This window comes from Alligator mississippiensis, chromosome 3 (assembly GCF_030867095.1).
Source record: "Alligator mississippiensis isolate rAllMis1 chromosome 3, rAllMis1, whole genome shotgun sequence".
Classification (NCBI taxonomy): domain Eukaryota; kingdom Metazoa; phylum Chordata; order Crocodylia; family Alligatoridae; genus Alligator; species Alligator mississippiensis.
This window is the reverse complement of record NC_081826.1, coordinates 86,661,739-86,678,596: the sequence shown is the minus strand read 5'-3', so window position 1 is coordinate 86,678,596 and position 16,858 is coordinate 86,661,739. Positions and strand designations below refer to the sequence as shown.

The following is a 16,858-nucleotide window of genomic DNA, read 5'->3' as shown; positions in this document are numbered from 1 at the left end:
GTTTATATTTTAACACCTTAAATGCCAATTATTATTATAATGAAAATTAAATCATTACACAATTTCTCCAACATACACCCAGAGATGTTTTGTGTACCCCCAGGGATACCTGTACCACAGTTTGGGAACCCCTGCTCTAGACCAGAAGACTATAAGGGAATGCAGTTTACATTGGTTGTCATGTGAGAACATTCTCTTGGTGCTACATGCTTGGACTGGCTATACCTATTTAACTCGAAGCACATCTAGGTGACACTAGTAAAAATATTAGCAGCCAGTTGACTGTAGTATCCCCGCCAGTTCTTACAGCAGTGGAGCTTCACCACTGAGTGCCTAAAGATGAAAGATTTTCCTAAAATTTTCAGTGTAGATGAAATATTAGGCTACCAGAGTTGTATGTATTTATTTATAACAATATAAATATGTATGTGTAACTGCTGAATGACTGTGTGTGCTGTGCAATAGTTAAGCCACTCCTGAGCTGGAATATATGGCATAAGACATATAATTAACTTCAGCCAGTGTTAGTAGTAGATGATACAAACTAGGTCCTGCAAACAGTTATTCCCTGGTGACCTACCCAGTGGTGTAACATAACAACTGAATGCTCTGGGCAATACTGCTGCATGGAGCAGCATGACTGACTGTATTGCTGGTGGCACAATAGCGGCTGGTCCAGCAGCAGCCACTTGTAAACACTTGTAAACCAAGGCCTCCTGCCCTTGGTTACATTACTGTAGAGACCTTCTGACATGCATAAATTTACTCACAAGGGCAAATGTTTGCAGAATGTTTGGGTTGAAAGTATGTCCCTTTCACTGCAGACAGTTGCCTCATTATGAGCCTGGTATAGAACAAATGTTAATTTAGAGATTAGAAGGATACGTAGTAAAGACATGGTTGCCTCTGAGGTAAGATTTCATGCCAAGTGAATAAGAGACAAATTTAAAAACTTTTTCTTTTGGTTTATTTTGGATTCCAGTATGTTTTATATATTTATTTATAGTATATTAGGTACATTCATATTACACTTTAAGGAGCTGCTCATAACATACAGATAAAGCTCTTCAAGCATTTTAATAGAGCTTGTCCAGTAAAAGTAATTGTCTTTTGCTGACATTGTAAGTAGATTGTTGTCATTTACAATCTTTACATTTTAAATTAAAATTTACTGTAGGTAGATTGTTATATCATTTACAATGGTTAAACTGTAGGTAGATTGTTATGAATAATTGTACTGAAATATAAAATACTAAAAAATTAAATTAATTTGAAAAGTAATCACAGACTGTCAGCAGCTGAAGTGAGTCCTTAGAATCATAAAGGGACTTCAGGAGGTCATGTAGTCCAACCCCCTGAATCAAAGCAGGACCATCCCAACTAGATCATCCCAACCAGGGCATTGTCGAGCCAAGCCTTAAAAACCACCAAGAATGGAGATTTCACCACCTCTCTAGGTAACCCATTCCAGTGCTTCACCACCCTCCTAGTGAGAGAGGTTTTCCTAATATTCAAGCTAAATTTCCCCTGCTGCAACTGGAGACCATTATTCCTTGTTCTGTCATCTGCCACCACTGAGAACAGTCTAGCTCCATTCTCCTTGGAACTGCCCTTCAAGTAGCTAAAGGCTGCTATCAGATCTCCCCTCAGCCTTCTCTTCTGCAGACTAAATAAAAGCCCAGTTTCCTCAGCCTCTCCTCAATAGTCATGTACCCCAGCCCCCTAATCATTTTTGTTGCCCTCTGCTGGACTCTCTCCAACTTGTCCAAACCCTTTCTGTAGTTGGGGACCCAAAACTGGACACAGTACTCCAGATGTGGCCTCACCAGTCCAGAATAGAGGGGAATAATTATTTCCCTTGATCTGCTAGCAATGCTCCTACTAAAGCAGCCCAGTATGCTGTTAGCCGCCTTGGCAACAAGGGCACACTGTTGACTAATATCCAGTTTATTGTCCACTGTAACCCCCAAGTCCTTTTCTGGAGAGCTGCTGCTTAGACAATTGGTCCAAAGCTTGTAACAGTGCATGGGATTGTTCCATCCTAAGCACAGGCCTTTGCACTTGTCCTTATTGATCCTCATGAGATTTCATTTGATCCAATCCTCCAATTGTCTAAGCCACTCTGAATCCTAGCACTACCCTCCAGCATATCTATTATTTCCCTCAGCTTGGTGTCATGTAAAAATTTGCTAAGGGTGCATTCTATCCCATCTTCCAGATCATTAACATTTGCTGGGGGTGCACTCTGCTATCTTCCAGGTCATTGATGAAAATATTGAACAAAACCAGCCCCAGAACTGACCTCTGGGACACTCCACTTGATACTGGTTGCCAACTAGACATCAAGCCATTGACTACTACCCTCTGAGCCCAATGATCCAGCTGGTTTTCTATCCACTTTATAGTCTATTCATCCAACCCATGCTTCCTTAACTTGCTTGAGAGAATGTTATGGGAGACTATCAGAAACCTTGCTAAAGTTAAGGTATATCACATCTGCTGGTCTCCCCACATCCATAGAGCCAGTCATCTCATCATAGATGACAATCAGGTTGGTCAGGCTTGACTTGCCCTTGGTGAATTCATGCTGACTGTTCCTTATCACCTACTTCTCCAAGTGCTTAGAAATGGATTTTTGAGGACTTGCTCCCTGATTTTTCCAGGAACTGAGGTGAGGCTGACCAGTCTGTAGTTCTTTGGATCCTCCATCTTCCTTTTCTTAAAGATGGGCATTATATTTGCCTTTTTCATATCGTTTGGCCTCCCCTAATCTCCATAGAGTTTTCAAAGATGATGGCCAGCGGCTCTGCAATCATATTGGCCAGCTCCCTCAGCATCCTCAGGTGCATCTCATCGGGCCCTGTGAACTTGGACACATCCAGCTTTTCTAAATAGTTCCTAACCTGTTTTTTCACCACTGATGACTACTCACCTCCTCCCCAGGCTATGCTGCCAGGTGCAGTAGTCTGGGAGCTGACCTTGCTTATGAAGACTGAGATAAAAAAGGCATTGAGTACTTCAGCCTTTTCCTCTTCAACTGTCACTAGGTTGCCTTCCCTGCTCAGTAAGGAACCTACACTTTTCCTGATCTTCCTTTTGTTGCTAGCATACTTGTAGAAACCCTTCTTGTTATCCTTCACGTCCCGTACAACTCCAGTTGTGCTTTGGCCTTCCTGATTTCATCCCTACATGCCCAAGCAATATCCCTAGTCATCTGTTCAAGATTCTTCCACTTTTTTTAAGCTTCTTTTTTGTGTTTAAACTCACTGAAGAGTTATCTGCTAAGCCAAGATGGTCGCCTGCCATATTTGTTATTCTTTCTGCACATCGGGATGGTCTGTTCCTGCACCCTCAGTAAGGTTTCTTTAAAATACAATTAGCTCTCCTTGATGACTTTGCCCCTCAGAGTGGCCTCCTGCGGGTTTTGCCTATCACTTCCCTGAGGGAGTCAAAATATGCTCTTCTGAAGTCCAGGGTCCATACTCTGCTGTTCTCCTTTCTTCCTTTTGTCAGGATCCTGAACTTGATCATCTTGTGGTCACATGTAGGGGGTCACAGTCTAGCTGTGTAGGGCCAGATTCTGCTCCTTTTACTCATGTTGATCTACCACTAATATCAAAGATCACATGGCCCCTGTGGGGTGCTTGGTTCTAGAAAGCAGCAGTGTTCTTTACCACTGAAGAATGGTGGCACTTTAAAGTATATTTACCAAGTACCTGAGTTTTTTTGTTATCTAGCCTGTTACGTAGCATAAAATACCTAAAAATGACACGTGGAATTTTTCAGAGCCTGCTTACAATGACTGTTCATGTGGAGTCATGAACTGAAATCTAGGTTTCAGTTATGGATACAGTACACTAAAGTACTGTTTTACAAGTGGCTCCTTTCTCCTTTTCTTTATCTGGTCTTATCTGTTGATAAAGGTATTTTTTGCCTTTTGTCTAGGAGAATAGCTGGTATGTTCAAACAGTGGACATCAGCATGGGAAATAAAAAAGCATGACAGAGAGACTAATTTTTAATTCTACTCTCTCCTGCAGCTTTCTTTGTCGTAGTGTGGTGGTTGATAATATGAATCGCATTGCAGTCTTTGACCTTCTAGCTGATGCAAAGTTGCATCTTATGGCATCATCGATAAATTTTCTTTTGGTAAGTGGTTTTCTTTTATTCTAAATGCTTTTCTCAGGCAGAAAAGAAACACCCTTTCCTCAAAGTTTGTGTTCATATGTTGAATATTTAGGGGTGTGATTTAGATGTTTGGGTTGATGATTTAATAACAGTGGTCAGCAACCTTCTAAAGCTGCCAGCTGGATTGACTTATTTTTTTTCAGATGTGGATGAGTGGGCATGAGGACCCAGCTGCCACTTCTCATAGAACAGAATCATAGAAAATTAGGATTAGAAGGGGCCTCAGGAAGTCATCTGGTCCAACCCCCTTCTCAAAGCATGACCGTGTCCAACCATCCCCAGCTAGATCATCCCAGCTAATGCTTTGTCTGCCTGGGTCTTAAAAACCTCCAAGGATGGAGAGTCCACAGCCTTTCTGGGTAACCTGTTCCAGTACATTATTACCCTCCTACTGAGAGAGATTTTCCTATATTTAACCTAAACTTCCCTTGTTGCAACTTGAGACCATTGCTCCTTGTTCTGTCATCTACCACCACTAAGAGCAGTTTAGCTCCATCCTCTTTGGAACTATAGGTAGTTGAAGACTGTAATTAAATCCCCACCCCAGTCTTCTCCAGACTAAATAAGCCAAGTATCCTCAGCCTCTCCCCATAAGTAGGGACTACGGAAATTCATGCTGGAAGTGTGCTGCATGGTCCCTTTAATCTTGCAGTTTCCCCTACGCACCTCCCCCACCGCTGATTGTCAGAGGGGCTGTGTTACTCACTGATCGTCAGAGGGGCTGTACTACTGATCAGCAGGGAGACAAAAACTGTAGTTTTAAATATGCTGCAGCTTTTGCTTCCTGCTGCTGATTGACAGAAGGGCCCCGGTGGTCCTGTGGCTTGCTGCTGACCAGACCAGGGCAAAAAGTGCAGCATCTTTAAAACTGTGGATTTCGCTTCCCAGCCATCAGGGGCAACTGGCAAGCTGCTCTGCCAATCAGTGATGGGGGGACATGTGGGAGAAACTGTTAGGGAAAACTTGTCCCCAGGTTTGTTAGGCAGAGGCTCAGACAAACAACAACATGAGTTTAAAGACTTGATTTATTAAAGAATGCATTCTGAACAGACAACTGCCCCGAGAGGTAACTGTATGTTGTTCTACTTCGCACGCAGCTTGATTATATAGCATGTATGATATAGGAAGTATGACATCATATCATATGCATAGTAACAGATACATCAATCTATTTAATAGCCACACACTTTCTATACTAGTATCCTGTTTTTACTAAACTAGAATTGTTTCAGTTTCTGCTTAGCCTAGCAGTTTGGGGTCATGCCCTTTGACTTCCTCACAGCTTAAGCTGTGTACGTGACCTGCCCGCTTACACATAATGGCGATTGACTCCGTTCTGTTCCCCTTCAAAACTACAAAATTAAAGGAACCACCATGTGGTCCCTACTTATACATCATGTGCCTCAGCCCCCTAAGCATTTTTGTTGCCCTCTGCTGGACTCCACCTTCCCAGTGGTAGCACAGGGAAAATGCCCTAAGTCTTTTCCTAGCAGTGGGACTTTTCCCAGCAGTGGCATAGGGAGAGAGACTGCTGCCAAAGTATCTCCACCCCTCCCCCCAAATGCCACCAAAACCCTATGTCCTTGGGCCATGTCCAGGTGGCCTTGTAGGCTGGATCTGGCCTGTAGGCCATAGGTTGCCAACCCCTGATTTAGAATACAGTTTGGCTAAGTACTGGCAGTCAAAAATCCTGGGGCTGAAATGATTCAATCTTTGCAGGTTAGTCCTAGACCGTTTGTAGACAAAACAGGAGGCATGTGTGCATGACACTTTAAAGTGGGCTAAATGCTTTTGCACCACTCTAATAGTGTTTGCACACCTCAGTGGTGTATTGCTTATTAATTCTGGCCACTGTAGGAAATTCAGTGGCACAATGTGCCTTAAATGACTTGGGGCACAGCAAACTAAAACCCTTTCGAGGAGTTTTAGGTTTGCTGCCCCTACAGCCATGAAGCAAAGCACAGGGTTCCGTGCAGTTCCACAACTCTGCAGGATGCCCTGCAGGAAGCCAGGCAGCAGCCCGGGAAAGCAGCTCTGCCCAAAAAAAGCAGTGAGTCTGATCTTTTTTTTTCCTGCCCCTGGAGCCTGCCTGAGCTGTGCAGACGTCCAATGCTTCCTTCTGTGGTTGCAGTGCTCCCCAGGACTGCCCAAGCCAGGTGCCAGCAGATAGGTACTGCCTGTGGGGGAGGGCTGCTGTTGCCATGGAGGGAAGCACAGCCTCCCCCACCCCCAGCCCAGGGACCACTTCGCCTGCTGGCAGCTTGCCCTCCCCTCCCCACCGGAGAGACAGTTAAGTCAGCGGGGTGTGTGCATGACACAGGGGTTTAATCAGCCCTAAATTGAAGCAGTGTATTTTAAAACCCACCACTTCAATTTAGGGCCCCCGTTTCGTCTACACATGCCCTAAACTGCATAGATTAAACTAGTAAGCAAGTGAACACACATTCACTTTTGATTCTGAAAATGCCTGCAGTGACCAGGCCAGAAGCCAGGGAGCACTAGTGCATGCCTCCCTGCTTGGGCCAAGGCTAGCCCTCCCACACTGCAAGAGGAAGTTCGCAGGGAGGTGCAAAGCATCCTGGAGAGGATTGTGAGTTAACTTGAATCTGGAAGGGATCTGGGACAGAAGTTCAGTAAACCAATTTAACCTTAATCTATTAAGTCTGATACTACATCCATCCAAGCTTATCTTCAACCTGTTTTGGCCATTTTGAAAGTGGTTTATTTGCATTGAACTTCTTCTATATTACAGGTTTGAACCAGTTTCCAATCACTTATTCTGGTTTATGTGTAATTTCTGTCCCTAGGCTTTGAGAATTGCTAAGATGCATATAACTATCAAACTGAAGCAAAAGCATTTTCCTTTCTTGGCAAAGGCATCGCCAACATGCCTCTGCCTGGAAATTTCCCTTTCCTGCAAGTCCAGTTAAAGGAAACCTTTTCTAGTAGCTTTTATACTTTATCAGGATACTTATTTTTCCCCCCTACTTTTTGACCTTTTTTTAACGTCTTAATAAGATTTTTCCAGCTCTGTCTCAAAATCTTATGACTTTGCAAGCTTTCACGTTTGAAACAGCCTTTGAAAACTTATAATGAGAAGTAGAAAGCCTTCACTGCCATCTTTTGGTCACATGTATATTCTTTTTCCAGGTTGACTTTACTTCCAAGTTGTTTCTTATGTTTCCGATTTTAGGGAGAATTTTGACTATACAGCACATTAAAATCCAGAGTGTAATCACAGGAAGTTCCAAGAAAGTAGTATGAATAAGAACAGAATCTAGCCACAAATTATTGTATACAGCACAGGATAACACATTCTTTGTTTACTCTTGTTGGAGGGCATTGTTCAGAATTAATTAATTAAGACTGTCTGGAATGTCTGTTCTCTCTCACTAGTGATTCCCGTGTTATCAAGATTGATAGAAAAAAGATATGGACTAACATGAACTTCTGTTGTACTGATTTAGAATGCAAACTCCTCTGAGAACAAAAAATATAGACCTTGCCCCATATTTCTGAATATTCTCTTTAAATGCAAGAAATGTGATTTCCAAATACACATAAGAAATACACATTTGTAAGAAGAAAATTCATTAGTAGCTAATCAAGTGGAAGGATGGGCTGCCTTTGCTACGCAGTTAATGCTCTGGAGTTTGAGAGTTGAAGAGCCTGACAAGTCAGGTTACAGGGAAGAGAGATACTGGAGAAGCCACTCCTATTTTTTTAGTTCAGAGGTTGGTCCAAATAGTAAATGCAAACAGTCTTTATGTGATCAGAGTTCAAAGAGAGTTTCTTGTACTCTGTTTTTGTTCCTCCCATAGTGATATGAATGAGGTGTCCAAATCCAGACAGTGACTAATGTGTACAGTTCATTTTTTTTACTAGCTCCTCCTAAAGGTATAGTTCAAAGCAGCTGAGCCTAGCCCTGTTCCACCACTAGCTGTGTTTCCTTCCATCTTTACCAACCAAGGTAGACATCTGCAGCTGACTCTTTGCTTGTGAACAAGGATTTTATTTCTCTGCCTTGTAGCTACTTAGAAGGCCTCACATACCCCATTAGTAAGTCCTAAAACACTGTCCTAATATTTTCTTTTAAGCTTTATTTCTCACCACATTAAGCAAAGGTGTCATCCACCTATAAAGTTGTTTTTCATTATTCAGAGCAGTTACTTTACTACACATCAGGGTATTTTGGTCTTCCTTTTTAGGTAATTAATGTACAAACACATCCTTTACATATTTTTATTAGTTTTTTAATGAAAAAATTAAGTCAGGTTGCTCTAGTTTTGCCTAGAGATGAGCTCTTAATACAGAGTGATACTTTAGTGCTATTGAAATACAGCTTATTCATGGACTGCATTCTAACACCTTCTCCCACTTCAGTAGAACTTGAAATGTATATCTAGGCTAAGTACAGACAGCCAAAAAGCCTGAGGTTAAATCGATTCAATCTTTGCAGGTTAGTCTAAGCTGCATAGATTGAACTGATAAGCAAGTGAATAGACATTCACTTTTGATTCTGGAAATGCAGCCATATGCCTGCAGTGGCTCAGGCAAGAAGCTAGTGGGCACTAGAGCATGCCTCCCTGCTCAGCTGGAGCAGACACCTTGGGCCAAGGTTAGCCTGCCTACCCCGCAAGGGGAGGGTTTGTGGGGGAGGTGCAAAGTGTCTTGGGATGCTGAGGGTCTATGAGGTAACTTGAATCTGGAGGGGATCTGCGACAGAAGTTCAATAAACTGGTTTAACCTAAATCAGTTAAATCTGATACTACACTCACCCAGATTTATCTTAAACCAGTTTCAGTCATTTTGAAAGTGTTTTATGTGCACTGAACTTCTGTTGTGTTACAGGTTTGAACTGGTTTCTGATCACTTATACTGGTTTATGTGTAATATTTGTCCCTAGCCTAGCGTCCAAAAGGACATATGACTGCAAGTGAGGGCATTATATCCTTTTCTCTCAACCTGTCCTGTGTGCTCATTGGCCACATAATCGAAGAGTTTTGTCCTGGGTACTCTTTGATTTCATTACTACGTGTGTCTTTACAACCCTACCAGGGTATATGGGGAAGCAATATCGTCTTAACTTTATAGTTCGAGAAGTCAGGTACAGAGAAATCAAATTCCTGCTAAAAAGCCCTAACCACAGGTCCAAACATTTTTCCCCAGTTTTCGTCATATTGCATATGCACAAGGGGACAACATTACAATTTATAAGCAGCTGTCTAAAAGGATAAGAGTATTAACTGACTCATACCTGTTTGTTTGCTTTTCAGCACAAAATCTGTATTATACCAGCTGAAGAATTTTCTCTAGAATATGTGGATCCTGAAGTACGCTGCATAGCTACTTATCAAAGTTTTCTTAATCAAAGGTAATTTGCCTTCTTCTTTCCTTCATTCTTCCTGAAGACCTTGAAAGAGAGACGCGTGTGTAGAGTAATATTTTATTGCCTTTATGACTGAAAGTTTGTTCTGTGACTCGCAGCTGATCCTGAGACAAGATATTTGAGGGTAATATTTGAAAAGAGATAAAGTCTTTGTGTTAAACTATGCAGTCTTTATTCAGGATTTAGTTAATACCTTCACTGGTAGGTTCCTGGGCTGTCTGCACTGATTTATGTTATAGCTTTAAGGAAAACCTGGCTATGTGTGTAGTATACATCTGTGTGTATACTGATATACAGTAAAGCTACAATGCCTAAGTCAGCTTTGTGAATCTAGTTCTAAGGTATTCTCTGATATTTTAGCAATGTAATAGGGTTGTCATGGCGGGGTCCTCGCGGAGGGCCGATCTCCTTGAGGCCCTCTCACCGCGCTACTTTGGCCCGAGGGCACCCTCCATTCTCGCCCGCCACGTCTTGATGGAATATGTAATAGGGAGGCTGCCTTGTGTTTCCTCGGGCACGTAAGCTCCTGGACCCCTCATGGGTCTCCCCGTACAATGGGCGCTACTCAAGCACCCCAGCCTTATGGGCTGTGCGTGGCTCCTACCAGCCCCTAATACCACGCCCCAAGCCTCGCAGATGTAATAGACGTTGTTAGGTCTGTACGCCCGCTTCCTGGGCCTCCTCTAAAGTGTAGCCCACGCTGGGCTCTCTCTCTCGCACCCAGCCTCTCACTGGGACTCTCCTGATAGTGCGGTCCCGCTCAGGGACTCCTTAGCGGGCCCCGGTCCTTCCGGCCAACCGCACGGGTACCCTCTCTGACCCCGGCTCACCGCGCTGCTACTCCCTGTCTTCTCAGGGGCAACCGCAGCGCCCTGCCTCGGTCTGAGGGGTGTTGCCGCACTAGCCTTCGGCCAGGCTCGCTATGCCCGTCTCGGGCTCCTCGATATGGCCCCTCTAGGGCTCGCCGTGCCCCCACGGGGCTTCTCAATCATATACAATGGCGCTCCCCTTCTTCGGGGCTCACCGTGCCCCCACGGGGCTTCTCAATCAGATCGCCCCTCTCCCTGGGGCTGGGGTCTATGTACCCCACACGCAATCCGGGGTCTCGGTCCCCCGTCTGCAACCTACCAGTTGTGCCCGTGACCCACTGGCCGCGCTCCTCGCCGCCAGTTGCTCACGCACTGGCATGTGAGCTGCGCCTTCCCTGGCGCTATGAAAATAATGTGCCCTCTTGGCGCTAGGGCACCCCACACTCTCTGGGGTCCCTATAATTGAGGCCTCCTCCAACCCCTACAGCCTCAACCAAGCCTCTGGGTGTAATAACACAAACACAAAGCAAAACCACAAGCCCCTAGGCTGTAACATAACCACAAGCCGCATGGCTAAACTCTAGTGCCCATCCTCTCAGGGCTACCATGAGCTGTACTTGCACGTCCTGCTCCTTTCCACATCCTCACTCCCAGAGCTCCTGCCTCCCAGGCTGCTGGCAGAGAACTGCTAGCCTGGCTTCGGCCCTGGGCTTTATAAAGGCCAGGCCCTGCCCCCTTCTGGCCAGCTGGCTCCCCTTAGTTGCTCCAGCAACCCGCAGCTGTGCTCCATTGGCTCTGCCAGGGTTCTCTCCCTGGCAGTTTCTCCTCTCTAGGAGCAGGCACTAAGGTGCCCTGCGACAAGGGTATTAAAGTGAGAAAAGCTATAATCAATTTTTTTGGATGGTAGAAAGGAATTGGTGACTAAATCCAATAATTTTCAAATACAGGAATAATATTAAGATACTTGGCACTTGAGACCTTTTAAAAAGTCTAACATGTGACCTTTTTTTTTGGTTTCCACACAGTGCACAGCATTTATTTCCAATCCTGTTCATCCTGGAGGGATTAGATTATTACACCTGGTACTAATTCTAGCTGCCTAACTGCAATTGCTGGCACTTATACATGGTTTAGGATTTTTTTTTTTGCCCTGCAGTGAAATAGAATCAGCTTGTACACATACCTGTGGGAAATTAAATGTTGGCAGCACTTCCCACTTTTTAGCTCAGTAGTGCACTCCTTGGGTTAGGGCACTTGGCCAGGAGGAAGGGAAGGAGGAGGGGAAGACCTGTCTAGGCCCATGTCACCCAGATGAGGTTTGAATATACATTTCCTGCTTCCCAGCAGAGTGTGCCAACCACAAGGCCATGGGCCAAGCATTTCCAAGACTCCTTCTCCAGCCCTCCTCTTGAAGATGGGTCATTGGGCAGCCAAGAAGAAGATATGTAGGGTTAGGAGGGCATGTGGCTTGATAAGATGGCTGCTGCCCTGGAAGGGAGGGGTTTCTGGCTTCTGCTGGAGGCCCCTGCTCATCTTATGGTAGAGGCTTTCCCAGTGCTGTTTGCCCAATGAAAAGTGCAGCTGGCCAGCTTAAAATATGTCATAAAATAAGACAGGTGAAATTATGTGTATGTACCTTTTATTTGTGGTTTTGTGAATATACATTGCTTTTTATAATTTTCATCCTTATTGCTGTTTCAACATAAATCATTTACTTGAATGGTATTGTTCTTTTAAAAAAAACATTATTAGCTGACTTCATTTTTAATTTTGTGATTGGGTTTATTGTTTACAAAATGGAAAGATTGGCACAGTTTATTCATATTGTAAGCAGATGTTTTGCAAGATTTCCTGCACAGGCCTGGCAAAGGCACCTGGGACAGTGGGCAGGGTTCAGGAGGGAGCTTGGGGGGCTGGAGGGAGCAGGCAGGAGATGGGGCCTGGCAGGGGTCCCCCCATGGTCCCCTCCCGCCTCCTCCAGCCTCCCTTCCCCCACCCCCTACTTACCAGCATGGAGTCTGGGTCCAGCTCCCTGCTGCAGCCAGCGGGGACTGCCCAAATCTCCAAAGCTCTCCGAATCTTTTCTGAATTGATTCAGACCTTTTAATTGGTCCCCTGATTCAATTCAGATTTGGAGATTCGGCCACTGAATCGGGCTGAATCTCCTTCGAATCAAATCAGTACCTGAAGCTTCGCACAGCCCTAATGATCAGTCCCATTTTTATGGGGAATATTTCTACATTTACAGACATGCACGTCTGCAAGAATTTGTAGGATCAGGACTTCCAATATTAATTTAGATTCTTTTCTTTGTGACTTGCTTAGATCACTAAAATTTACTTTATATTGTTCTGACACCACTGGTTATATTTGCATTTGTTTCACAAATCCTTAACAGTTAAGCTACTTATCATATGATAGTTTTGAGTAAATACAACTATTATATTTACATTGGTTTAATTCACTGAAAATAATCTTGTTTTTGCTTAATATCAATCATGTAGAATCCCAAAGAGTAACATTAGTTATATTTTATTATTAAGTGTACATGTTCTAATGTATTAACTTCTACCACCATGCCTGATTTCTATTTATTTTACTTAAGAAATTTTCCCTGCCCCACAAATAATTAATATAATTCTATTTTTAGTGCTTCATGCATTCCCTCAGTGTATGGAACTCCACCAATGGCCTTGCTTTTGGACACACTCAGGGATGGGAAAATTTCAGAAGTGCAGAGAAGTGTACTATACGATCCATTGAGTGCTCCTTTACCTTCTGCTAACACAGTTAAAGGAGTAACCTTGACATCAGTACAGGTAGTTCATATTTTATTTTAATGTTATTGTTTCTAGGGAACAGAGTGTATTGTGAGTAGTTAAGCAGACTGAGCACAACATGAAACCTAAACTTAAACGGTATTTTACAGCCAAAATATAGAGATACGTTATCCCCAGTGGAAAAAGTGCAGAGCAGAAACAAAAAAATTGGAACCAAGCTTAATTCTAAACATAATGTAATAGTTTCATAGATTGTGAAAATGAAAAAAATGGAATATAATCGCTCTGAGGATTTAACATGGGGACTGATCCTGGAGGAGGCCCTTCTCTTCCTTAGAGGTTCTGTGCTCTGTCAGCTTTCATTGCAACTGGCCCAGAGCATAATGACAATTCATTCACAAAACAAATGCATAAACGTAGCTGGTTTTGTTTCTCCAGAACCAGATTACCTTGAGTGGGAGAGTGCCACATGTGGGCAGATATGTATTTGTTATACATTTTTATCAGCCAGACCATCCAACATTTCCTGTGGAGGTACTTGTGGATGGGGGACATCCCTGGTCAGGTGAGTAGCCCTGTGTATTAGTTTAACTTTTTTTCCCTTTTCAGCAGTTTAGCACACTAGACCTCAACATTTCTTTTAGGTTTTGTCAATGCTTTGTTCTGCCCTCATGCGTTTGGCTGTCGAGACCAGGTGATTGCAGAAAACCAAATAGAACTCGACATTCCTGGACCTGACATCTCTGTTACTTTGAAGATTCCCAATGGCAAAACATTGGTTTTGGTATGTTTGTTAAATTTATGGGTGTGGTAGTATTCTTTTTATGTTTGCTATTCATTTAGAGAGAGAGAACCAAAAATAAGAACTTGTGATATTGGGGAATAGGTATTTTCCCATATTTTGGTCCACATTTGACCCAAATCCACTTTCTGTCAGTAGACAGGTAAAGAGCACTTATGCAGCTAACTTCAGGAATGCACAGGTATTCAGGGCCAGACTCATATTTTAGATCCTACTTCCCCTGTGCAACTTGCCTTGTCCCTCAGAACATAGTCAGAAGGGATCCACTCAAACCAGCTTAACTCCTTGTCCTTTGGAGTATACTCAGAAAGGAACCACTCCAGCTGTTTATGCCCTATTGTAGTCCTATTCCATCTAGGAAGGCACGTAAGAGTGTAGTTAGACATTACAATTACTCTAAGGAATATTAGGCTGTGTTAAAGTTAGCACATGCTGTAAGCAGTCACACATTAAGGTTTAATATCCTCTCTAGCATGCACTGCTCTGTCCTGTTCCTAGAGGACTGCTGAGGTGTGGTTAGGAGTTAACTCCATCCTTGTCTTGCTCACCTGTTCTCCAGGGTACTGTATATTCCAGGAATGGTCCCACAGCCTGGATTGGGCCTGCCAGCCCCTGCCTGCCAAGGTTGGGTCCTTGCTGGTCCAGATTCGGTCTCTGGCAGCTCTAGTCAGAACTACCAGCCCCTGTCTGCCTGGATTGTGTCCCCACCAGCCCAGATCAGGCAGTGACCCCTTCCTCCATCCCAGGGCCAGGCTCTAGTCCCTGAACACCTGCTTCCTGCCCTCCATTCCCCCCAGCTTCCTTGCAACTCTCCACTTACCTGTGGCTGCTGGTATTGTCCCAGGAAAGCAAACAGAAAAGGGAAATCCATCTGCCACTTCTGCCGCCACCACTGCTCTCCAACCTGGAGAGCAGTAGTAGTGGCAGCAAGCAGATGGGTTCCCCTTCTCTGTCTACTCCCCCAGGACAACACTAGCAGGGCAGGGAGTGAACCCTGAGGGACTGGGGGTGGTAGTGGGCGGGGGGTGACCTCCAAGGGACTGGAGGGGCAGGGGATGGGGAAGCCCCAGGGTGGAGGGAAAGGGAAGAAGAATCCTTACTTCTAGGGCTCCCCCAGCTGCCATTTCTGCTGTCATTCTGTGGTAGGATAGTGTTCATGTAGGGAAGGCTTGGAGTGGAACCTCCTGAGATAGTGGAGGACTGCTCCCAACTTGTCCGGGCCCCGTGGAACAATCTAACATGTCTGCAGCAAGAACTGCCCAAAATTAGAGAGCTCTCTGTGACAGGCTCAGAGGGCACTTAGTCTGTTTTCCAGACCTAATGCATGAACACTCCTAATTTAAGAGCCCTTAACAAGTGTGAAAGATAATATGTAACAACACCCTAACTCTTTGTAAATGTTAGCCCTCTAAGTGCTATTTACCTACCTAAAAGGGAGCTAGATTTGTGCCTTAGTGTTTTATAGGCAATCCGGGTAGAGAATGGAAGTACACTTTAATATATACATTTATTAGTTTATTGCTTCTGTTTTTATATGAAAGATTAAATCGAATTTTCTTGCTGTTTTAAGGAACATGTTTTAGTCATTCCGGCAGATAGCTACAGCCCTAACATTCTTCAGATAAGAACTGTGGACAAGTCATTTGATTTTATCAACCAATGTGGAGGAAACAGTTTTTATATTGAGTAAGTACCACTTTCTGAAACGATGAACATTTTACAGTGTGACGAGTTATTATTGCTATTTCATAATGCAACTCTTAAAAATTGTGTCATTGTGCTATGTGGGCATGTATTAGATGACTGATGCTGGACCATTAAATCTCTATGGGGAATTAAAATATTGCCCTATAGCTCTCCATGTCTTCACACTGTAAATCAAGTCTAAAGGGAGAATGTTATTATTTAGTGTACAGAAACAGAAAATTGCTGCTGTCTATCTTCTGTATTTCTAAAATGTCAGTCACCAGGTACTTTCTTTGTATACATGTACTTGTTTGGAAAAAAAGTATTGAATTAACTGGGTTTGTAGACCAGTTCACTAATACTGTTAGTTTAAGTATTTTCATGCATGTATATTTATATGTTGCTGTTGTTCCAGAGACATATTTTAGAGAGAGAACTTTTAATTAAGCCACTACAGAAAATAGTCAGGTATTATTTTTTGTGTGATTATCTGTGTGAAAGTCCTCACTATGGATATGCATGTGTTTCAAGCACTGGTTAAAATAAGTTTTTCCATTGCAATGTCAAATGCACTGTAGACCCACCCCTCCTTGTGCCTTCTGCTGTGGGATTAAAGGGTAGTTTAAACTTTGTACTCTGTAGTTCTTTTCAACAGTCTTGGTTAGATCTGGAAAACTCTTCAGCCATTTTTTGCAGCTTGCATATTTACTAGAGGTCTTCCCTTCAAAGTATTGCTTCATTAGGGATGTAATTATTCATTATTTTTTCTCTTTAAGCAGAAGGAAAGAGAGAATATTGTTTTGTTAGCCTCCTTTCTCTTTGGTATGGTTTGTCTCCTTTCAGATCCTCCTGTCACACACTTAAATTTTGACTCTCTTACTGGTACTGCCATTTTGATGCTCAGTCTTTTCCTCCTGTAAACTTTCCTGCCCAAACCTTTGATCCTACAAGCATGCTGCGAGAGGAGACGGAGCTCAGTCCAGAGAATCATCTTAGTCCCTGAGTGGCTGAGGCAGTTTTAGTACTAAGACATTTAGCTGATGTCAGTGAAGAGCTGCAAGGTTCTGTCCCTGGTCTCAGACTTCATTTCCCAGGTCAGAGGGAGAATACTTCACGTAGTAGGAAGGACTCCACATGATGTGTTTACCTAGCTAAGTGGACCACATTTTTCAGCTCAGACAGAAAACCTTAGCCTTGGCTAGTCT

At 43.5% G+C, this 16,858-nt stretch overlaps 1 protein-coding gene across 6 annotated transcripts in view; it reads left to right on the top strand.

Moving 5' to 3' along the window:
- The window catches only part of LAMA3 (laminin subunit alpha 3), a 193,327-nt gene that overhangs the window by 92,552 nt on the left and 83,917 nt on the right, over window positions 1-16,858 (top strand). For all 6 annotated transcript variants that reach the window (XM_059724169.1, XM_059724170.1, XM_059724168.1 and 3 more), the window contains 6 exons: window positions 4,040-4,148; window positions 9,464-9,561; window positions 13,036-13,204; window positions 13,604-13,730; window positions 13,810-13,949; window positions 15,538-15,653. In XM_059724169.1, coding sequence (XP_059580152.1) covers window positions 4,040-4,148; window positions 9,464-9,561; window positions 13,036-13,204; window positions 13,604-13,730; window positions 13,810-13,949; window positions 15,538-15,653 — 759 coding nt within the window. The remainder of the gene's footprint in view (window positions 1-4,039; window positions 4,149-9,463; window positions 9,562-13,035; window positions 13,205-13,603; window positions 13,731-13,809; window positions 13,950-15,537; window positions 15,654-16,858) is intronic.